The 23,918-nt window shown below is 44.4% G+C and overlaps 2 protein-coding genes across 3 annotated transcripts in view; one reads left to right on the top strand and one right to left on the bottom strand.

Moving 5' to 3' along the window:
• Positions 1–1,112, bottom strand: part of LOC311314542 (valacyclovir hydrolase-like) — a 2,497-nt gene extending 1,385 nt beyond the window's left edge. The window contains exons 1-3 of one of the 2 annotated variants that reach the window (XM_084444947.1): positions 985–1,112; positions 381–484; positions 132–298 (exon numbers count right to left, since the gene is read on the bottom strand). In XM_084444947.1, coding sequence (XP_084301073.1) covers positions 132–298; positions 381–484; positions 985–1,016 — 303 coding nt within the window. In that variant the 5' untranslated portion in view covers positions 1,017–1,112. Of the gene's footprint in view, positions 1–131; positions 299–380; positions 485–945 lie in introns of both variants that reach the window. The other variant, XM_084444946.1, reaches the window with a different exon arrangement.
• A 15,065-nt stretch (positions 1,113–16,177) lies between these two features.
• On the top strand, positions 16,178–21,771 carry LOC311313681 (dual specificity protein phosphatase 22-B-like; the record flags this gene model as incomplete). Its single annotated transcript, XM_084443855.1, has 7 exons — positions 16,178–16,198; positions 16,291–16,324; positions 17,909–17,991; positions 20,431–20,480; positions 21,006–21,080; positions 21,220–21,391; positions 21,739–21,771. The coding sequence occupies 7 exons, from the start codon at positions 16,178–16,180 to the stop codon at positions 21,769–21,771; spliced, it is 468 nt and encodes a 155-aa protein (XP_084299981.1).
• Between the last annotated feature and the right edge of the window lie 2,147 nt (positions 21,772–23,918).

The raw sequence follows: 23,918 nt of genomic DNA, 5'->3' as shown, positions 1-23,918 counted from the left end.
AAAGCGCTTTGAGTGCCGCTAAGGTGGAAAAGCGCTATATAAGTGCAGTCCATTTACCATTTATAGGTTACAGGAAGTGTGTGATGTTCATTCTTAAACCTTACAGTACACGATATGATCTGATCTCTGACCTGCATCAGATCCACGGCATCCCTGGCGTCCCTCTCAAAGAACTCTGGGGGGAAGTCTCGCTCAGGGGGGCGGGAGCTTCCGTAACCACGGGGGTCCCAGCCAACCACTGTGAAGCGTTCCTTATTGAGCGACTTCAGCTGGGGCCCGAAATCAGTCTGTGCACTCCCTGTTCCAGGATCACAGGAACATGTCAGAGCCCAAATACAAAGTTTAATAGTAAATATTGTCTTGATGTGTTGGCGAGTTACCTAGAGCTCCAGGGAGTAGAAGGACAGCGTGTTCCCCTCTGCCAGTCTGCTGGTAGTACAGATCCACACCATTCACATGCTGCTTGCCTGATGTCACAGATGTACTGATCGGACAAACAGACAAAGGAATCAATTAATTACGACAACTCATACAGACGAACATAAGCTAGAACAGTGAACAATAAATATTTGACAAACCAATGTAGGCATATAGGATGGTACACCAGCCAGTGCTAGATTATTAACTTTCATTTATAAGTAGGTCAATTATATAGGTAGGAATGATTATCTGTACAAAAAAAGACAATAAGATAGGATATATATCTGATGAATAAGGATATATGCATGCTGGTGCGGTGCGCCATCTCCCGGAACTAAATCGAATTGCACTTGAATTTTGCACAACATGCATGACAGCTAAGCAACATACGAGGTAATAATGAAGTCCCATGTCTATAACATCTAGTTTAATAGTCTCTCGCAGTCTGTAGTGTAGGCTCGTCCTTACAAACGGACATTTTGCTATCGGTAGGTAGTTCTCTGGAATTTGCAAATGTTATGCTACCAGTAGAGCTGTATCCCCATAGTTTTTCTGGTGGCGCACCTAAGAAGTCCCACTCCCAAAATCAACGACATTTGTCTAGCAGGTTGATGTAGCTTGGCTGTAGTAAAACTGTATTATACACGAATAAAACTTTGCTTCCGTTTAAAAACACAACATCGCGATACGTGTGCACGTGAAGATTGTTTTGGTGAATGAGTAGCCCTGGGTTGCCAGGTTTATCAATATTCCTCTAACAAGGTGTCATAACCCTGCATGTCCAAATCCTTCACCAGCACGAAGTGCCTCCTTCACCTGTTGGTGAATGGATTGCAAAGCACAGTGCAGGTCGCGACAATATCAAACTGTTATTACCCAACGCCGAGTCTGGGAGAGGTGTTTTCCTAGGCCCTATCCCTGTGTAGGGTGGCCGCCCAAACATAATCTCGAATGGAGAAGGTTTAAATCTCGTTTTCTCTCATTCTCATTTGCATGACTACATTAGGAGGACATGTCACCCATGACAGCCCTGTGTCCGCACTGCATTTGGCAAGGAGGTTTTTCAGTGTTCCATTTTCTCTCTCAACAAGACTGCGGGTGGTAGGCAGTGGGAAAATTCAATTTTATTCCTAAATACTTGCATACTGACCCGCTGCGTTCAGCAAGCTATCCAATCAACAACCTACAGTAGCCTACTTCCCTCCCTCCCTCACCTCTGCCTGCCTCTCTCCCTCCCTCACCTCTGCCTGCCTCCCTCCCTCCCTCACCTCTGCCTCCCTCTCTCCCTCCCTCACCTCTGCCTGCCTCCCTCCCTCCCTCCCTCACCTCTGCCTGCCTCTCTCCCTCCCTCCCTCCCTCACCTCTGCCTGCCTCCCTCCCTCCCTCCCTCACCTCTGCCTGCCTCTCTCCCTCCCTCCCTCCCTCCCTCACCTCTGCCTGCCTCCCTCCCTCCCTCACCTCTGCCTGCCTCTCCCTCCCTCCCTCCCTCCCTCCCTCCCTCACCTCTGCCTGCTTCTCTCCCTCCCTCACCTCTGCCTGCTTCTCTCCCTCCCTCCCTCCCTCCCTCACCTCTGCCTGCCTCTCTCCCTCCCTCACCTCTGCCTTCCTCTCTCCCTCCCTCTCTCCCTCCCTCACCTCTGCCTGCTTCTCTCCCTCCCTCTCTCCCTCCCTCACCTCTGCCTGCCTCTCTCCCTCCCTCACCTCTGCCTGCTTCTCTCCCTCCCTCTCTCCCTCCCTCACCTCTGCCTGCTTCTCTCCTTCCCTCACCTCTGCCTGCCTCTCTCTCTCCCTCCCTCCCTCACCTCTGCCTCCCTCCCTCCCTCCCTCACCTCCCTCCCTCACCTCTGCCTCCCTCCCTCTCTCCCTCACCTCCCTCCCTCCCTCCCTCCCTCACCTCTGCCTCCCTCCCTCCCTCACCTCTGCCTGCCTCTCTCCCTCCCTCCCTCACCTCTGCCTGCCTCTCTCCCTCCCTCCCTCCCTCACCTCTGCCTGCCTCCCTCCCTCCCTCCCTCACCTCTGCCTGCCTCTCTCCCTCCCTCCCTCCCTCCCTCACCTCTGCCTGCCTCCCTCCCTCCCTCACCTCTGCCTGCCTCTCCCTCCCTCCCTCCCTCCCTCCCTCACCTCTGCCTGCTTCTCTCCCTCCCTCACCTCTGCCTGCTTCTCTCCCTCCCTCCCTCCCTCCCTCACCTCTGCCTGCCTCTCTCCCTCCCTCACCTCTGCCTTCCTCTCTCCCTCCCTCTCTCCCTCCCTCACCTCTGCCTGCTTCTCTCCCTCCCTCTCTCCCTCCCTCACCTCTGCCTGCCTCTCTCCCTCCCTCACCTCTGCCTGCTTCTCTCCCTCCCTCTCTCCCTCCCTCACCTCTGCCTGCTTCTCTCCTTCCCTCACCTCTGCCTGCCTCTCTCTCTCCCTCCCTCCCTCACCTCTGCCTCCCTCCCTCCCTCCCTCACCTCCCTCCCTCACCTCTGCCTCCCTCCCTCTCTCCCTCACCTCCCTCCCTCCCTCCCTCCCTCACCTCTGCCTCCCTCCCTCCCTCACCTCTGCCTGTCTCGCGAGATCAGCGCGCGGCTCACAGCACATCCAGCATCAACCGTCGGCAACAGCGGGAATTTTGATTAGGCAGCAAGTACGATTGAAGTTATTGAACAATAGGGAATAAAATATGTTGACTAACAATTATTTTTCTGTACAGAGTTGTATCAATGATAATAGTTTAGTTTGCGTCCTACTAAATGCCTATATTAACTGTAATATTAGTGCTAGTTGGTGGTGCAGCTCAGAGCTAGCTACTGTAGCTATTAGCTATAACGGTCTCCTAACGTCGAGGCAGAGATAAGGTGCTGTAATGTTGTCATAACAGTTTTCTTTAGCTAGTAATAAATCAGTTTTGGTATAACCGTCCATTGCAAACTCCTTGGGCAATGACTAGCTAGGTTCACTCGCCCACTGAATTGCATAGTAGGCTAAACAAACGAGATGAGACGTCTGGTTTGTTTATGCAATTCAGTTCAATAGTCCAAGTACATCGTAATTATGTTCATATTTCATATGCTACACAGAATAGGCTGTAGGCTACACAGAAAAGTGTTTCATGTCTGCAAGTAGTTTGACATTGCCCTCCATTCATCAGATGGTGAATGGAGGGCAAAATGCCACTAGAAAAAAGAAGACAAAAATGGACATTATAATTTTTTGGGGTCAAAGCAGCAGAAAGGCAGGATCAGGAGATGCATCAGGGTTACAGGTGAGATTATAGTCTGACTCAACAGATTTGTGGATAAACCTTGTCATTCATTGTCACATTGCCCAATTAGTGGCGACGGAAATTAATCTGATTCGGCCATCACCCAGATTCAATCCAGACTACGTGAAACAACAACAACCCAGTGTGTCCCTACCAAAGCTCAAATCAAACCTATGCCCCTGGTTGTTAGCATTGTTGGACAGGTCTGGATGCACTTTCATACAGGTCCCTGCCGGGAAGAGTGCCATCAATGCATCTCTTATCGGCCCCGCCCTTATCACCTTCCACAGCACCTTTCTGATTTCGAGTGATGTGGGTGAGGCCTCAAGCGCCCACTCCTTGAACTCAGTCCCCAATTTCGCTCCCCCCGCCTTCTCAGGGTCAGAGAAACTCCCAGCCATTTCTGTAATCTCTGCGACAGTGTATGGACGGAGTGTCCCTTGTACCGTGAAGTGGTCGGTGAGGGGTGTATGGACGGAATGTCCCTTGTACCGTGAAGCGGTCGGTGAGGGGTGTATGGACGGAGTGTCCCTTGTACCGTGAAGTGGTCGGTGAGGGGTGTATGGACGGAGTGTCCCTTGTACCGTGAAGTGGTCGGTGAGGGGTGTATGGCAGTTCACGTTGTAGCCCACTTGGACCTGGTAGGTTGGGGTTGGACATAACCACGTTTCGGATTTAATTCAGCTGTGTCATCAGGTCCTGGTAGATGGAAGCGGGCATTCCCTCGGTTGGAACTAGTGGAAGAGGGGCCGCCGTGGGTGGAGCTTGAAGGTTTTTGGTTGGAACTGGAACTGGAAGAGGGGGCGGCGCCGTGGGTGGAGCTTGAAGGTTGTTGGCTGGCGGTGGTGGGGGCGGAGCTGGCCAGTCGTTCGGTTCCCGGTAGGGTGGTGGAACCAAGGCTGGTGGGGGCTGTATCACCAGGGGAGGAGTCATAGAGACGGAGTCATAGAGACGGAGTCTCTACGTCTATTCTGCTTAGCTAGGCGTGCTGCCGCCTCATCTTGCAACATTTTAAATGCTTCCCAGTCTACTTGAGCCTTTTTCTTATTCTTTGTGCTGTTTAGTGCTTTTAAGACTTTCTCTAAACCTGTAACACTAAAACTCCCTTTAAGTAGGAAACCAAACTCCATAATCAAATAACAAACCATAATCTTATTTGAGCCACTGCCCTCTCCCCATGTTTCTCTATCATAAAAACATTTGCGCCGCTCTTCAAAGCTGTCTCCTCCTCACGTGTCAGGCTAAATTTTCCTCCCATTATGGAGGTTATTGTGCCAATTGGTCCTAGTACAGTTTGCTTTATTGTTCAGACAAAGAAGACAGTTAAAGAGGTAGGTGTGAGAAATACGAGCAAGCTGTGGGTATGACTTCTCTTTTTTTTTTTATAGTTTAATACGTATACACATATATAAATTGCCCGCCTTCCATACACCACACAAGCCCGAGCAAAAACTGTTGTCGTCTGTAGGTCCAATTAACCAAATCAGTTCCCAAACAACTTTATATGTTTATAATGACGCGTGCTCCAGATACACCGCACAGCCCTGTGTCTTTACTGAGTCAACCCAAAAGTATCTTTTTTTTTTTTTTTTTTTTTTTACTTAGCTCGTAGAGAGATAGAGATAAAAGAAAAGATAGATGGAGAGGAAATAAACATATATAGACAAGCAAAACTGTCTCATGAATTGTGTGCCTCAATGTAATGTGCTTTTCACAACTATGCTTCAGTTATGTGTCTAGCGGTCCTATTACACTTTCAGTGGTAGGCTTGTCAGAGGTAGAACTAATAAAAGAAAATGATAATAACAGAAAATAAACATAAATGACTAACACAGTTTATGCAGATAGAAGGGTAAAAGCTAAGCAGAAATGCTTACACAGGACAAAAACACTCCTGTGTCTCCTTCTACGCTCTCTCGCTCTCAGCCCCTCCCTTCTCCTACACTCTCCGGTGCCTACTGTAGTCTGATAGTTTCCCATCTAAGCACCCTATAATTCTCACAACTTGGCAGAATAACCCTGGATCCCACACCCAGTCAACTGCTAGTTCATATAAAGGTCAAAATACCTATATAAATATACATATACACTATAATGTAAACCCTCTTTAACCTGTAGGCCTATAAACTGTAATTCAAACAAAGCTTAAATTAAGGGACTCCAACCCTCTTCTTGACCTTCTTTTAAGAGCCTGGTCACTCAATAAGTCAAATACCGTTAAGCAGTGTTCAAATGTGATACGGGACTCCAACCCTTATCAAGAGAGGTCTCTGGGAACACGTTATCCCCCCTGTGGGTCTGGTTACCCACGGACAGTGCTTAGAAGGGAGTGAAATCACAAGATCTCCCCTCTGACCTCAACATCTGTGTTTGTCCCTCTCAGTAGCATCCCACATTATCTAGGACAGGCCTAGAGTTTACTTACACACTATTACAGACTATATTGTAATTATAAATTCATAGATTCATAAATTACAGTTAGCAAACTATTTTCTGTTAGCTTTGTGTTCGCCACAAACGTTTGCTAACATTGTTGCGTTTATGTGAACTATTTGGAACGTTCATTAAAAGCCGTTCAAATGTGACCGTTTGGAGAAAACATGTTTGCGATGAATGTTCGCCTCTGTTAGCTGAATTTGAATGCAGCTCTGGGCGGTAAAGGCCACACACCACCTTGGGGGTGGTCACACACAGGCGAAAGTAATATTTGCCAGGCGAATGACCATCGCCTGCCAAGGCAAAATTGGTCTGTAGTCCGTTTGGGTTTGAGTCGGCAGCCAAATTTGGTTCTCACGACTGATAATAGCCTACATCACTTTATTAAGTTTTGATATGTTTTCATGTGAGAAAGTAAACCAGTAGATTCAAACTATGTGGTCAGTTTAATCAAATTAATGCCTGTTTCCATGTCTGCTACGACATAGCATAGCTAGTTAGCCAAGCTCACTAGGCTACCAAAGGAAAACTACAGTGTCAACCATACCTACCTACGTCTTTGCTATTGGTTGAGGTTGTGAATTTGCCAGTCAGAGTCATGGATGTATTAATAGAACTGGATAGGGTCACTCCATTCACTGACTGCTCGGAAAGGTGAAGCCCTATAGAATCGCGCCATCTTTGAAAAAAACGCGTCATTGATACCTTTGACATGCGCAGTCAAAGGTGTCAATGACGCGTTCTTGTAGTCCACGAACAGATTGGGTTCACTGGCCTGTGAGCCCCCCAAGCTCGGCGGGTTAGCCGCGAACTTCATGCCGCAACGAGAGATCCCGTCTCTGGGTAGACAGCTGTTCAACTCGCCTGGGACCAGGTCCCCTGGAGCTATTTCGCCTGGCTGCCCATCGCGTTGTTGTGAACAGAATGAATACCACCTACTAGCAAACAAAACATGTTCTGTGGTGCAATCCTGTTTTTTCCAACTGCGCACAGTATCCAAAATCAAGTCCTTCCTCTCCTCCAGCGACCTACGGAGGGTCGTACTAATGCTCATCTTCTCCAGACTGGACTATTGTAATGCCCTCTATGCCGGGGTCACCGACAAGACCATCCACAGCATGCAGCTAGTCCAAAATGCAGCTGCCAGGCTGGTGACAGGCACTAAGATGAGGGAACACATTTCTCCTGTCCTCTCCTCCCTTCACTGGCTCCCTGTGAAGCGCAGAGTGAAATTCAAGATACTTACATATGTCTTCAAAGCCCTCAATGGTCTCGCCCCAGCTTACATCAAAGATCTCCTGGACCAATCTACCAACTTCAGGCCTGGTCGCCGGCTCAGATCTGACAACCAGATGACCCTGAAGGTCCCACGGTCAAAACTTGTCACAAAGGGAGACCGTGCATTCTCAGTGATGGCACCTGGGCTATGGAACAAGCTTCCTCTGAACATCAAGTCCGCCACCACCCTGGACTCTTTTAGAGCACAGCTTAAAACTCACCTCTTTGTCGCAGATTATCTATAATTTATGTCCTTGTCTTGTGTCTTAAATGTAGTTTCATTTTGTGTCTCTGCAGTCCTTTGTTTTTGTTTGTCTCTTTTTGTACCTGGGCTGCGCCCTGGGCTGATGTAACAGTTGGTTGGGGGGCGCATTATAAATAAAAATAACATAACATAACATAACATGTTCAGTCACAATTATACTGTTAAAACTAAGATGCCTGGATAAAAAATGTTTTCCAACGGATATATTTGACGAAAGTAGATTAATAAGCAAGCCGGGGCAGTGACAAAAAACTGTGCAATCAAGTCGGACAGTTTTCAGCCGCCTGCAAAGAAAATACAGGAAGTCACAGCCTATATTTACATCCGGTTGTAGGCTGCATGTAGTTTTCACACCAAATACCGTGGCTGAAGAGCGTGCCTTTGCGTTTCTCGTCGCGGAGGAAATTGAAGCAGAGGAGATCCCTCTTCTTTTTCACTTGGATGGAGGTGAACAGAGAAGGTAAGTTAATTTGTTTTATGTAAATATTTAAAATCAACCAGAGCATATGGCACTGTTGCAGTTTCTGTTTGTTTGTTTTTCTGACCGCCGTCCAGTGAAAACCACTTAACTCTATATTTAATGATTCTCAAGTTATCAGGTAATTAGTTGTGAAAATTCTCCAATATCTCAGGCAAATTAAAACATTCTTAAAAGCCAATTTTATATTCTGGGGATTTTAATATCACAAAGTTTAAAACAAGGTTGTTATGCATATAAAGGTGACATTGCGGAGATACATGGCTTTCATGGGTCAGCATTAATAATATTAATGCTCTGTTCAAGCTGAATGAGTCCTTGAGAATTTTGTGTAGAATCATCTTAATTAATCTTTCTATTCTAGTCCTAGGTTGGTTCCCAAGATAGTTAATTATGTTGAGGAGGTCGTACCAATGTACAACTTGTCTGACTTCAAAAGTAATTTCATGCTGTCAAGAGGACAAGTGGAGGTAGGCTTATCTAAAGCATTTAAGACCAACGTAACACCATCACTGAAATGTGCATGTCTGATAATTTTCTCTTTATTATCTAGGACCTCATAACCACACTGGCACCATTCCACTTCCACAGACCGCGAATACAGCTGCCTCTTACAAACAGTGTTCTGGCTTGTCTGTGGACTGTCCAATCAAGAGTCTTATAGGGGTGTGGCAGACCGTTTCAACATTTCCAAATCAACCGTATCAACCCATCTCCGTCACTTCTGTTCCCTGGTTAACTCCCATCTGTCTCATCACATTTCATGGCCCACAGGAGAAGCACTTCACACATCAGTCACAGTTCCGAACAGCCGGTTTTCCTCACACAATCTGTGTTCGGAATCGCTTCCTATTCACTATATGCACTAGTGCACTATATAGGGCGTCAGCCATTTTGTTTGTAGTGTCCGAATTCTCCACAGAATTTTTGTTCCCTATATAGCCCACTATTTATTACCCACAAGTCACCTTGATTTCCAGGGAACAGTGCATGTAAATTTTTTTGTTCCCTAGGTAGTTCACTACATGGTGAACCCTATATAGGGAATAGGGAGTGAGGGAACGAGGGAGCGATTCCGAACACAGCTACAATCTGTGCTGTTGATGGATGCCACATTCCCATCACAAAACCTCACTGCTTCAATCCCATTGCATATTAAAACCGCAAACAGTTTTACTCCATCATATTCACCGACGCTTCTTCCACATCAACGTGGGTCACCCAGGAAGTTGGCATGATGCCAGAGCCTTCCGAAACACGGATGTGGCACGGCTCCTGGAGGCCCTGGTACCAGAGGGGATGCACATCATTGGGGACTCGGCATGCCCTCTGCTGCTACAGCTGATGAAGCCCTACAGGGACAACGGGCACCTGACCGCCAGGCAGAGGCACTTCAATAGGAAACTGAATGCTGCTCGGGAGTCGGGTGGCCATTCAGCATGCATTTGGCATTCTTAAGTCCAAATTCAGGAGGCTCAAGTGCCTACAGGTGAAAAAAATAGAATCCATCAGTGCAACAGTGCAAATGTGTTACTCCTACATAATATCTGTCTGGATCCAGGTGACCAGGTTGATTTGGAGGAGCAGCATCAACTTGAGGAGGGCCATGATCCTGAGCCACCCCAGCCCAATAACCAGGATGCAGCTCATTACAGAGACAGGATTTGTGACCACATTTAGGTCACACCTTTTATTATATTATTTATTTTTTACTTTTCTTTACACATTTGTGAGTAAGCCACAGGGTGATGTGACACCCTTTTATCATGGAAATCAAATTACTACATCAATTAATCTTTGAGTGCCTCTACATCACCAAGACTTCTGCTGTGCCTCCAAGTGGCAGCTCATGGAAACTGGGTGGTAAGAACCCAGGCGAAATCAGCAGTGGATCTCGGAGTATCAGTGGTCCCCAGAGGCAGTTATTTCACAGTTGTGAAATGAACCAGCCAACCACTGCTCCTATATGGAGTTTGTTTCTTTAAGATGTATCAAAAAGACAGGCTTTTGACTTGGGTTTGACTTGCCCTGCTTTCTTGAGTTTGACTTAACTGTCTTCCTGGAATGGAAAACCCAGGCTTTCCCTTATTTGAGGGAACTCAGGATTTGCACTAAACCCTCTTTCTGGAATACCCCCCTGCTTTTATGTGCTTCAATCGTTGAACTCAACCCGCCTGCCTTTTTTTCCCGCCGCAATATATCCTCTAGGGGCCCCTGGGTTCGCAGCCTATGCAAATTACGCTACTGGTCCGACCAAATTGAGAGTAGACTCGTCTGGACTCCAACCTTGACCAGGATCGATTTTAATGCTTTCTTGCTATCACAACATCAGTTTCCATAATATTAACTTGGCTAAAAAGCATCTAACTGCATCATGATGGGCAGCGATGAGACGGCTGATAACCCTCCGTCGCGGCAGGGGAAAGTGCATCAGTCGGCTGTGATCCTTGACAGTAAGCTACCAGCCTATGTTATGTCTGAATACAATCCAACTTCTAATTCCCAATAAAGAATCCATCCAGTGCACAAGCAACTCCCGCAAATATAATAGTGAGAAGCACAAGCTGGCAAGTGGAAAAGTTCAAGCATAGTTGTGTTTGGCTGAGATATGAATGGGACATCGGACGCAAAACTAGCAAGAGCCGATCGGCTCCAGCTGTGTCAAACTCAGCTGCTTAAACAGGTGATGCACAATTACTTTGTGAAATTCTCAGATGACCCCGCCGTTTTGGGCTCATAATAGCCTGAGATCAGGACACATCACTTTCCCACTCCGAAAGCTTAGCTTCAGTTAAGATAGGATTCATTCATAAACAATGGTTAGTTGCTGCTTCTTGCTGGTCTGGAACCGGCTACGTATTTCCGCCCACGTTGTTGATATGTGGATTAAAAACGCATTCCCGTTTACACTTTTATTAAATGTGGTCAACATGCGTCCCTGACCACCTCCGGAGGTGGTTTGGCCGATCGGATTACAATCCGTCCTCAAAACGTTTTGGGCCTCAAAACGTTTACACCTGTAGCCTACTTTCATGTGGTTTAGCACGATCAGATTGCAATCTGATCACCAAAAACACATTTAATGCAAGGTGTAAACGGGGTCTGGGACACTGGACCCCCCTTTAGTCATAGATCAATGGAGCAGCGCAGGTCCAGTACTAGTTTAGCTCCCTGCAGGTCCAGCACTAGTTGAGCTCCCTGCAGGTCCAGCACTAGTTGAGCTCCCTGCAGGACAAGTAGCCGAGTTGATATACCTACTAGTCGTAGTGTACATAATGTAGCTAGACTAATGGCAGCTATTGAGCCTCAGTCCAGGCGGCTATCTAGGTTCAACTTAGATGACGACTACGCCGACGACCAGGACAACAATAGCCAGTTAGGGTTGGGCGATATCCACAATTTAAAACCGTTTTTAAGTCTCCACAAAATACCGCGGTAGTCGGTATTACCGTTACGGCATGGCCAGCGGAGCGGCGGGAGCCATCTATAAACCAGGCCAGGTCCAGCCTGGCTTAGGTGCGAGGCTGACTTGTTTCTGTTCAGGACTGGTAGGACGGAAGCTAGTCATGCCACTGAAATAGCTGTGAATTGAAATGACATGAAATAATGTCTGATAAATTAAGACAGGTCTTGTTGCTTGGACACATCAGTTCCAATACATGGAGGTGAATGAGCCATAGTAAGCCGTCAGCTGCATTCACTCAGATGTATTTCCAAACGCGAAAACAACGGCAGTGAAAAACAGTCTGGTAATGATGAGTTTGTAACCCCGATAGTGTATTCAGCCTGTTATTTTGACTGTTTTGGTTCTTGAAGTGGTGTTTTTACAGCAAACTTTTAACATTGAAGGCAACGGGCACTTCCGCATCCGCACCCCTCATTACGTCAGACTGACCAATATGGCAGCTGAGGTGAATAAGGCGAATAGGGCTTTAGTTTAAATGTAGGTAGTCAGTCAGGTTATAATATTTCCCTGTGTTGAGTTCATACTCCCGTGACTATTTGTATAATTGCCTGCATTATTGTTTCCTTTATTGTCTATAGAAATATGATAATTATACTGTTGCCCTGCCTCCTATCCCCATTTATTTAGTAGAGTGTCCACCCTAGATTATACATACATAGAGGTATGCCAGTGGCTTTACATAGTACAGTTTCTGATTAGTTTAAATGTTTAGTACTCACAGTGTTTTTGAGTTTAAGTAATTATACAGTCCTTTAGTTTAATTGAAATGTAGTCATTGTAGCGTGAGCTGTTACAGTAGTGATAGGAGTTATTTATACTTATGACCACCAGAGGGCAGCAACCACTACCTAGGACACCAGACTATACAGGTTGCGCATATGCACAATAGTCATACTTGATGAACCCAAGTGCTGTAGCTAATTTGATGCTATATGTTTTGTGTGTGTATTGTGTAATGACTTCACCTGGGCACTAGAGGGCATAGTGGAGCTATATTGACACAGGGTGTTTATGGGAGTCAGTGAGGTGCACAGGTGTAGAGAATTACCACTGGGGAAGCCACACAATTTTTCAATGGATAGCCAGGTTTCAGGGTATCATCATGGATTTAATGCTGTTGGTGTTGGTAAAAGCTCATTTTTTTATAATCAGTGCAATATTTTGTAAGTTTCTTTAAAATATTTGGATTAATAAAGTGTAAGATTATTTCTGTGGCGGACCTCATCGTTCTGGTACACGCGTTGGAAATTACTTCTAATTCTGTCAAGTGGCATTTGTTGTTCGATTGCCACTATACCAAGTTTCTTCAGTTGAGATTAGAAACCTCAGCGAGATAGGGCATTTGACCTTGTATTATTATGCCCCAAAATACCATCTGGTGCTTATTGATATATCAATTGATAATTGATATTGATATGTATTATAGATATCCATTTGATGGATCCACAAGTTATTTTTTGACTTTTGTTAACATTGTGATTAAAGGAGTAGTAAAGGGGAAAATCATGTTTAGCCCTGTTTTAAGGTTACTTATGATCATATACAATGGTTCAGATCAAAAAGTTGACAAAACTAGCACTTTTGAGAAAGTTGATAATTGCTCTACCACCGGTAGGTCATAGGTCATACAATGGATGTGGGTGGGCACCGTGAAAAATCATTAATAAACATGTTAAACTCTCGATTTCAAAGACAAGAAGCTCACCGAGGGGGTAATTGGTGTCCGTTGGTGTTCTGACATCAAATTTGCCGCAAAGTATGAATCCTGTAGGGTTTTATTGATCATTTTATGAAATCCATTGAATTGTATTGACGCGACCGTTGTAGGTGTAGATCAATCCGCAGAGGGGATTCAGGAAGCGGAACTACTTACGGTAGGTATTGTTATTGTTGATGTTGCTAGGCTACCTAGTTTGCGGAAGTTCGGAAGTTTACACACGTATGTGCTGCGACTAAATAGTTCTATGCTAAATATTTTAAAAAGCCTTTCCAGATGAATTAGAATCTTACTTTATTGCGAATTATATGTCAGAACGCCAACTAACACCTCGGTGAGTTTCTTGTCTTTGAAATCGAGAGTATAACATGTTTTTGAATGATTTTTCACGGTGCCCACCCACATCCATTGTATGACCAAAACGGTGGTAGAACAATTATCAGACTTCCTATCAGAAGTGCTAGTTTTGTCAACGTTTTGATCTGAACCATTGTATATGATCATAAGTAACCTTAAAACAGGGCTAAACATGCATTTTCCCTTTACTACTCCTTTAAGAGATGTCCTTCTCTAAACTAGAAAAGATAAGATACTTTATCGATCCCTGCAATTTTGTTTCAGCAGCTGACAATTACAGACAAGGCTGGAAAGAAAAAGAAACACCAGATACAGAGTAACAAAGACACTATTTAAAGGGAGGGTAGCAGCAAAACAAGAGGGATATCAGGGACTATATACACGTCCACATGTACAGTAGATGTGCAGTATAGAATACAATCTATATACAGTATGTACTGATAAGAGGTTTTTCTGTCTCAAGTGCCTTAGCCATTCTCAGCACCAGAACACATACATGCTGTAGTTGGTTATGGTCAGGTGTCTGGAGGAGATCAAGTGTTCATCCATAAGAAGCTCACTGCCCTCTGATGTATAAGGTCATATTTGGAGAGAAGTCTATAAACGGACGCTGTTTGCACTAAATGTCACCCATGTTGACTGGGTATTAATGTTACTTGAATACTTGAATCCTGTGAACACAGACGGACATGAAAGTGAGCGCCCTCTTGTGGTTAGAAGTGGTTCCATTGTATGCATAATTTTCTATGCAGAATTATATAATTCCAATAATTGAATATATATGTACGATAAAATATTTAAGAGAGAAAGTTGAATATCATTTCTGAGCTCAGTTGACAGCCCTACCACACATTCCACAACTGTAGCCTACATGCTGGCGACATACAGTACAGTACATCATGGACAAAAGTCTGTGCTGACCGAGTGCCCTTCTAGTTTATTTGTTATTTTTATTTATTTATTTTATTTATTTACTTACATAGGTTGTTCCTGTTTTTTTCATGCACTGACTCTGATGAAGCTCTGGTATTTGAAACATCTGTCTAAACAAAGCAGACTTTTAAGTGCAGTGTGTAAAGTGTGTGGAAAGCTTCTACTTTTATATGTTATTTGTTGAAAAATATAATGTGGCAATTTACCCTAGTGTGATACAGTAACTTACTCGGTAACTTACTTGTCACACCATTTATAACTCTATATTAAAGTGAGAAATAAAAATCTAAAGATTACACATTTATACACAAGAATGTATTTAATTTAATATGGAAAATGAGTGACTGTGATGTACTGAGAAATTAGAAATTTAAGTGAAAGCAAAAAGTGACAAGATGCTCCGCTCTCCCCTTAATTGTTCTTAGAGTCCTTTACGTTTCTGTGTGCATCCTTACATCATCACTGAATGAATTCACAGTCTTCCGCACTCATCGACTGGAAAACATAGGCTACATAGCTGTAATGTTGCAGATTATCAATCACCAGTGTAGGCTTATGACTGTCTTGTATCATTAACAGGTGAAATATGTTTATGCAATTCTCTGAGATTGTTTCAATTCTTAGACACAGTGAAGGTCAGTTGAATTATTAACTACTGTGTAGTTTTTTATTGTGTCTATGAATAGAGTACTATACTATACTATACTATACTATACTATACTATACTATACTATACTATACTATACTATACCACAGTAGTGGGTACTCAGTGGGCTCTATGATCTGTGTCCCACTGGGTCTGACTTTTCTCAGGCAGCACTTTCTGTAAACGCCTCTGCACTCTGAGCGTCAGTGGATGTGTGTTGTTGTGCCGTAGAATGAACCACACACAGGAACCGTGAGCCCAGCCCAGACACAATGCTCAGCTAAAAATACCTCACTGTAGACTAGCGGGGGCGTGCGAATCTCTTCGTGTGATTTACTGGAAATAAAATAGAAATGCCCATGATCAATCCAATAACAACAACACAACAGAAACAATTAATCAAATGATTTGATATCACGTAAGGCAAAACTGTTAAGAGCTTAAAAGGGCCTATTGTAAGAAAATGCATGGCTGAAGTAATGATATATAGAATATACATATGCTCTTGAGGTTTTCTCTGATCTACTTTGTACTCTTGCCTGTATAGCGAGGAGACGCTGGTCACAGTATAATTGGATCCCCTTTCCACTCTGCCCTGCCATGTCAGAAAGGTATGACCAAACTTCCATCTTTGTCTGTATGGTATGTGTGTGTCCCATGGTATGATGGCCTGGTCTAAATATATACCTGGGAGAGTGTCACACTGCTAAGGTCACATTACATCATTGCGACTTCCAACCACTCAATCAATCGTCCACCAGTCAGGCCATGGAACACAGCCTAAAGGACCACTTCATTACTCCCGGGGTCTCTGAAGAGCTTTACACTAAACTACAAGTCCCATGACAGCAACAAATTACCTACTGAAGAAATGACCAAGTTCAGGTCATAAATTGAGACGTTTGATTGATACGGCTGCTTTAGGACACTTTCTGTGGACATGGGGAATGGAATAAATAAGGTACAGTATGGAACAACTTTGTATCTTTCTAACAAGATTACTGTAACATAATGATGAAATATTTGAAATATATTATTTTCTGTGTATTTTAGGTTCTGCCTGATCTTTACCTGGGAAACATCAAAGGTATCTTCCTTTGTGTTAAGATATTTGATTTATCACGTGCATATAAAAACTGAATAATGTGTTTCAGTTCCCTACATGATAAAACATGTGGTGATATGCTGCATTGCACCCAGTTTCAATAGAGTTATCTCAACACTAGGTCACCTCTAGGCTAAGGGTTCATCACATGATAGAAACAGCACAGGTTGGGGTCTTTTTTTCTCAGCTATTTTCAACATACTGTAGGTTTTGAATGTATATGAGAGGGTGTAGGACATCTGTGTGGGTGTGTGTCTTTGTGTGTAATCGCTGAATGTGTGTGCGGCTGGTTTGGTGGGGGTGTCCCTTTATGGGGGCGTCCCTTACTGACATACGTTTTCATATCTATCCAGAGATCTGTTGCAGCACAGTGGCGTGTGTGTGTGTGTGTGAGAGAGAGAGAGAAAGAGAGAGAGAGACGTGGGTGTAGGCTATAAGGGAATGAACATAATGTTTTAATACACTTTTGCACATTTCATTGCAATTAAATCCTTTTTCTGACTACTCATCTTTTTTCAAGTGCATTCATGCATCCCCATCGTGATATGCAGAGGATTTTCTAGAAGTTAGGCTGTAGTGTATTCTACCATATCAAGTAGGCTATGAGCATCAACAGCTTTGACATTTGAACAGCTAACCTTGTATAGGTCTGTAGTGTTGAGTTGGTATCTAATACACTGGGCTGAGAACCACGTTTCTGTCTGCAGCCCAAATGGGACATCAGCACTTCTGATGGATCTCAAAGCAACCAACACAGAACACACATTACATGCATTAATGAGACATTTGCCTTTTATTTTTTGGGGACAAAATTGATTGGTTTTAATTTAGACTTGTTTTCCACTCCTGTATAATCTATATCTGAACACAACTCATTTCAAGTTTCTCAAAGCTACATACGGCATTTTGTTGTTAGGATACCTCAACTGACTTACAGTAGCTTACGCCATATCCCATTAGTGTTTTTAAACTGTGGTAACTCAGGACGATGGTTTGGTTGTGGGTCTAGTTTTCACACAGTCCTCAGAGCGGGTTTAGACCTGTGCTTTCCTCACACCGCCCTCATCATCCAGCCAATCTGCACAGCATGAGAGAAGAAAAAAAAAGCTCTGGGCACATCTGCCTTAGGTAAAGAAGGTTTGGCTTCCTTTTAAAGACCAAATTTGATTAGAACATTTACTGTTTCTTGCTTTTGGGTGAAGGTGTTGGACTGTTTTAGAAACACTGGTTTTCCGGTCTTTCTTTCAGTTCAAATTCAGAGCAACCTGTTTGTGAGGCCCTGGAGATCGCTGAGGAGGGCTGGCTGTTGTTGGGGAGAAAACGCTTTATTTAGAACATGGGTAGATGGTGTTATTGTGATCGCTGGGTAGCCCATAAGGCCTAGGGGTGAATTTGGGTACATGGTTTACTGTGATTGGTGAAAATGGGTACATGGTGTTACTGTGATTGGTGAAAATGGGTACATGGTGTTACTGTGATTGGTGAAAATGGGTACATGGTGTTACTGTGATTGGTGGGTGGTCCATAAGGCCTAAATATGATGTTTCTGTTGTTTTCAACCCTCAGATGCACGGGACAGAGAGCTGCTGGAACAACACAACATCAGCTCCATCCTCTCCATCCACGACACGGCTGCACCCATCCTGGAGGTGAGAGGTCCTGCCAGGCCTGTCCCTAACCCTAACCCTCGTGTCTAACCCCCAGTCTAAGCACCTAGCTTTGCCCACAGGTGCAAGTCAGGGTCAGTGGAAGTCCAGGATGACTTTTGCAGAGTCCACTATGCCTCCATCTCATCCTTTGTGAACTGACCTTGAATTAACTCTTCCACCACAGAAAAGACTCCCATATGTTCACACTCATACTGTACAATGATTTATGAGTAAAAGTTCATCAGAAAGTATTAATAGGTAAAAAATAAAACACATTTTTACTCCCTTATTTGTCTGTCTTGGTTGCACAAAAACACGCTCTGTTTACAAAAGTAGAAAACTGAAATTTCTGTGAAAGTCAAACTTTCTTATTCCTATTTTCAATTTTGCATGGAAAGTACTAGACTTCTGGTATCGCTCATAAGACCAGGGGTTCCACCGCTTATGTAACTGAAGGTGCAGGTGTCTAAACATCCAAGTGTGATTGAGAGGTTTTGTTCAGTCCACATTTTTCCAGAGCAACATGAATAGTTCTACAGCTAGACAATACTGTACGTGCATTTGTTACAATAGATAGCCACATGATAGATCTGTTGACTCTTTAGCGACTATGGCTTTTCGTGCTTTTGACACCCTATTGTTCTCAATGTGAAAACACAATGTAATGAAATGAACACACACACACACACACACTCACACACACACACACACACACACACACACACACACACACACACACACACACACACACACACACACACACACACACACACACACACACACAGCCCTACCGTAGAAGTGCTGTATTTCTTCATGGTGATAGTGAATGTGCATGATATGTTCCCGCTGTTAAAGTCGCACTGAAACGGACGTTTGAGATCATCTAACTTCCGTAGTTTGACGTATTTCCGACGCAAACAAGCTATGAGGGTGGGACATGCGTTTAGAGGAATTTGATTGGAACATTGACAAGTGAACGGGTTTTAAGAACTTTAGACAGATTCGATAGAAGGATAGGATTGACGGGTGGATGTCCTGAGATTATTGGCCTAAAATCTAAGGTACCTGTTGTCATTGCACGTGACCTACCGTTTTCCAGGAAGTAAGAAATTATATACTTTGATATAAGATTACAACAAAAGTAGAATTTTGTAAATTATTTGGCATACATCGTTGAATAGGTGAACACTATGACCAATTATGTGAACCAAAATGGGACAGAATGCTTTTTTCATTTCATTGCCACTTTAAGGACATAACTAGACATGCAAGGACAGGCTAGGAAAGCTGCCCAGGCTCACACACTGCACTGTGGCAGTGAAATAAAACAGCTGACCTCTTCAGTGAGCTCTCACAACTTTCATCTTTTCTCTTTGAAAGCCAATCTGAAAACCATAGATGTCTACTTTCTCTGTCTGTAATCTCAGGTAGACGCCGTCACTGTGTTTTCACTAGTGTAAGATGACAAGAAAATGAATGTATCTCATACAGTATCACTACCTAATCCAGCCAACCCCCAAGGCACATGTTTTGAGTGTGGAAATACATAATGGACATAAAGAGACTGTTGAACTAGAACAGCAACTACTATTATAACCAAAGCCCATCTAATCCAATTTTCTGATCTGAAAGGACATAGTTATTATATTACCGTTTTATGATGACTCAAGTCTTTGTACAGACTTTTTTATTTTATTATTTTTGTTTTACCACGGGAGCCCTTTGACACCAGGGTCTAATTTGCAAGCAAAAACAAAAGCATCGTACGTTAATAATAAATAATAACTTTGGTCAATGTGAGTCGTTTTTAAATGTGCTTTATAAATCAATTTGACTTGACTACAGGATGTCTTCTAGACTGATGCCCAGATGGAGCGTCTATTTGCATAGGAGGCCTCATTTCTTGGAAGATGGGTCTGTGACCGCGGTATAGGAGTTAGTCAGCAGTTTTGATGGTTAGACGACCATAGTCAGCCAAATATGACCCAACTGTGAAAACCACCAGTTGTAAAATCTACCAATCAAAAAACAGTCTAGCCTCTCTAAAATCACAGATTATCATTTGGATGGAGATCCGAGTTTTGGAAACGGGCGCTCTGCACCAATGGCAGTGTGTTCCTCTGTGTGAGCAGTCCTGCTTAGAGGACTGGTGTGGCCTTGTCTGTCCCAGAGGGCCGAGCGTTTTTTGTGGAGGTGCAGTCATAACAGGACAAAATGGTTTCTGCCCACTGGGGCTCTGGGCTCAACATCAGCTGTCAGGTGCACATGAACCATACACATGCACACACACACACATGCACACACACACACACACGCACACACACTCATAAATACTTCAATCACCTGACGATACATTCATATCTGTACCAAAGACTATGATCATAAAAATATATATTTAACATCTGAAAATTGAGTTTTAACATCTAATGTTTTTCACAGGAGGTGACCTACCTTTGCATTCCTGCTGCTGACCACTCCAAACAGAACCTGTGAGTGTGTGTGTGTGTGTGTGTGTGTGTGTGTAACATGAATAACAGGGCTGTGTGTGTGTGTAACATGAATAACAGGGCTGTGTGTGTGTGTGTGTGTAACATGAATAACACTGCTGTGTGTGTGTGTGTGTGTGTGTGTGTGTGTGTGTGTGTGTAACATGAATAACAGGGCTGTGTGTGTGTGTGTAACATGAATAACAGGGCTGTGTGTGTGTGTGTGTGTGTAACATGAATAACACTGCTGTGTGTGTGTGTGTGTGTGTGTAGCATGAACACGCTGATTTTGACTGATAGTGGGAGACGCTCGTAGAAGAATATTATGCAAACAGCATATAAAGAGAGAGCAATATATTATTGCCATGACCTCATGAATACATTTCTGGAGTCAGGCAATTTCATGCACACTATTCCCACACACTCAAAATGCTAATGCGTATGTGGATGTTGTGTGTGTACATCACATTATGACCATTCAACAGCACTTGTAAGATGATGAATATATTCCTCTAAATGCGTTGCCAGGATTCAGTACTTCAAAGAGAGCATCATATTCATCCATGAGTCTCGACTTAAAGGGAAGGGCTGCCTCGTCCACTGGTGAGACAAACGTCCTTCAGCTGGGACGGTCTGCTGGGCAGCCTCTCTCCCATCTCCTCATCCATCGTTCTTGCGTTTGTAAGGATTAACAACATAATGGCGCGTGTGTTGACAAGACTGTGCTGACCGTGTCCCCCAGTGTGGCAGGCGTGTCCCGTAGCGTGACCCTAGTGGTGGCCTACATCATGACGGTGACGGGGCGTGGCTGGGTGGAGTCCCTGGCAGCGGTGAGGGCGGCGAGGCCGTGCGCCGGACCCAACCTGGGCTTCCTGGGCCAGCTCAAGGAGTTTGAGCACCTCCATCAGGCACAGGTGGGTGGGTGTCTCTCTCTCTCTCTCTCTCTGTCTCTGTCTCTCTCTCACCCACTCACCGCTCCCGCTCTCCTTATCTCTTTAGTGTAAAGTGTCCTCTTTGTCTCTCTTTCTGTACGTGCTTACTGTACTCTCTCCTTCCAGTATAGGGTATGGCTGAGAGACGGGTATGCCGAGAACCCATTCAATGATGACGAAGACATCACAAACCTTTTGTCTCAGAAGTCTCACGACACCAGCAGTGACTTCCTGGAAATCACAAAAGTGGCACCAGGACTGCATTCTTCAGAATGACAAAATACAGACAGAATTTGTCTGAAAACCTACCTTTGTAATTGCTCCCGTAGATGATCCACAAAAAAGACGGACAGGGGTCGTGACCCCAGGTCAGGCACCAGAGGTGACTGTGAGATCCACTGTAAGCGAACCACATTTGGACAAAATACACTATCGGTAAAAGGCTGCTTAACATGGAACAGCCTCCCGGTCCCAATAAGGGAAGCCCCACCATCAGTACCTTTAGAGGCCAACAGCCTCCCGGTCCCAATAAGGGATAGCCCCACCATCAGTACCTTTAGAGGCCAACAGCCTCCCGGTCCCAATAAGGGATAGCCCCACCATCAGTACCTTTAGAGGCCAACAGCCTCCCGGTCCCAATAAGGGAAGCTCCACCATCAGTACCTTTAGAGGCCAACAGCCTCCTGGTCCCAATAAGGGAAGCCCCACCATCAGTACCTTTAGAGGCCAACAGCCTCCCGGTCCCAATAAGGGATAGCCCCACCATCAGTACCTTTAGAGGCCAACAGCCTCCCGGTCCCAATAAGGGATAGCCCCACCATCAGTACCTTTAGAGGCCAACAGCCTCCCGGTCCCAATAAGGGAAGCTCCACCATCAGCACCTTTAGAGGCCAACAGCCTCCTGGTCCCAATAAGGGAAGCCCCACCATCAGTACCTTTAGAGGCCAACAGCCTCCCGGTCCCAATAAGAGAGACCCACCATCAGTACCTTTAGAGGCCAACAGCCTCCCGGTCCCAATAAGGGAAAGCCCCACCATCAGCACCTTTAGAGGCCAACAGCCTCCCGGTCCCAATAAGAGAGACCCACCATCAGCACCTTTAGAGGCCAACAGCCTCCCGGTCCCAATAAGAGAGACCCACCATCAGCACCTTTAGAGGCCAACAGCCTCCCGGTCCCAATAAGAGAGACCCACCATCAGCACCTTTAGAGGCCAACAGCCTCCCGGTCCCAATAAGAGAGACCCACCATCAGCACCTTTAGAGGCCAACAGCCTCCCGGTCCCAATAAGAGAGACCCACCATCAGCACCTTTAGAGGCCAACAGCCTCCCGGTCCCAATAAGAGAGACCCACCATCAGCACCTTTAGAGGCCAACTAAAAAAATGGCTGCTAACGAATCAAGAATGCGGACACTATTAGTTGCCATGCTAATTTGTATTTTCTTTTTTTTGCATTTTTTGTGTGTATGTTTATATTGTCAATATGTCTCATGTTGTTGACCTCTGTGTATTTATGTTTTTTTTATGTGTGTGTTGACCTGTGTGTATTTGTGTGTATTTATATGTGTATTGACCTCTGTGTATTTATGTGGGTATTATGTGTGTATTAACCTGTGTGTACTTATGTGTGTATTTGTGGGGACTACGGATGGAAATTAGCCCTGTGCTAAATCCAGCACTTTTATGCTTTTAATCATGTACTCATGCTTGAAGTATCTTATCAATGTGCATTGTCCCATCCAAATAAACAGTTAAAAGTAAAAGTAAAAAGTATGACGTGCAGAATTCTGTGTTGACAATGTCAGAATCACAGTCAGTTTTATTTGCCAGGTAGTTTTACGTACGTACTATCAATTTGTTTGGTCAATTGGTGCATAACACTAATGGAGACAACATTAGACAGTGCAATGACTAGACAGGCCACTGCAAAGACAGTACATTGCAAGTTAACAGTTCAAAATACATACAAAATGGTGTGCGATGCGTGTATATACAGTATGTGTACAGAGTGTTAATGTGTGTGCGATGTTTATATATATATATATATACAATGTGTGTGCCGTTGTGATATGTGTGTGCAGTGTGAGCTTATGTACAGTACAGTCAGTGTTACTGTACATAAGAGTCCCTCTGGACTCCCCACCCTTCTTAAAAGAAAAGAGTAAGGTCATATGTTTGCCAAAGGTCAAAAATGTGAGTAAGGTCATATGTTTGCACATAGCTCAAACTGAGGTAGGGGGATTTCTGGGTGGTGGTCCCCCTGTGAGAAACTGTCCTCTTTGACACACAATCTACTTTCCCCAACTGTCAGAGCAACACGCAAGAGCAGCCAAGCTGAAAGCCTTGGACCTAAACAGCATACCCAGATTACATCCACCAATAATGCTCTCTAATCCTATCACACACTCCATCTCTGTAAGTGTGTATGTTTTTGATTTGATTGTATTTGTTAGCCTAAGTAGTGTCATTAAAGTCTTTTTTTTCTAGAAAAATCTCCAAAAGCCAATTGA

This window comes from Borostomias antarcticus, assembly GCF_949987555.1.
Source record: "Borostomias antarcticus genome assembly, chromosome: 10".
Taxonomy (NCBI): Eukaryota; Metazoa; Chordata; class Actinopteri; order Stomiiformes; family Stomiidae; genus Borostomias; species Borostomias antarcticus.
The sequence above is the reverse complement of the archived record's forward strand: the minus strand, read 5'-3'. Positions and strand labels throughout refer to the sequence as shown.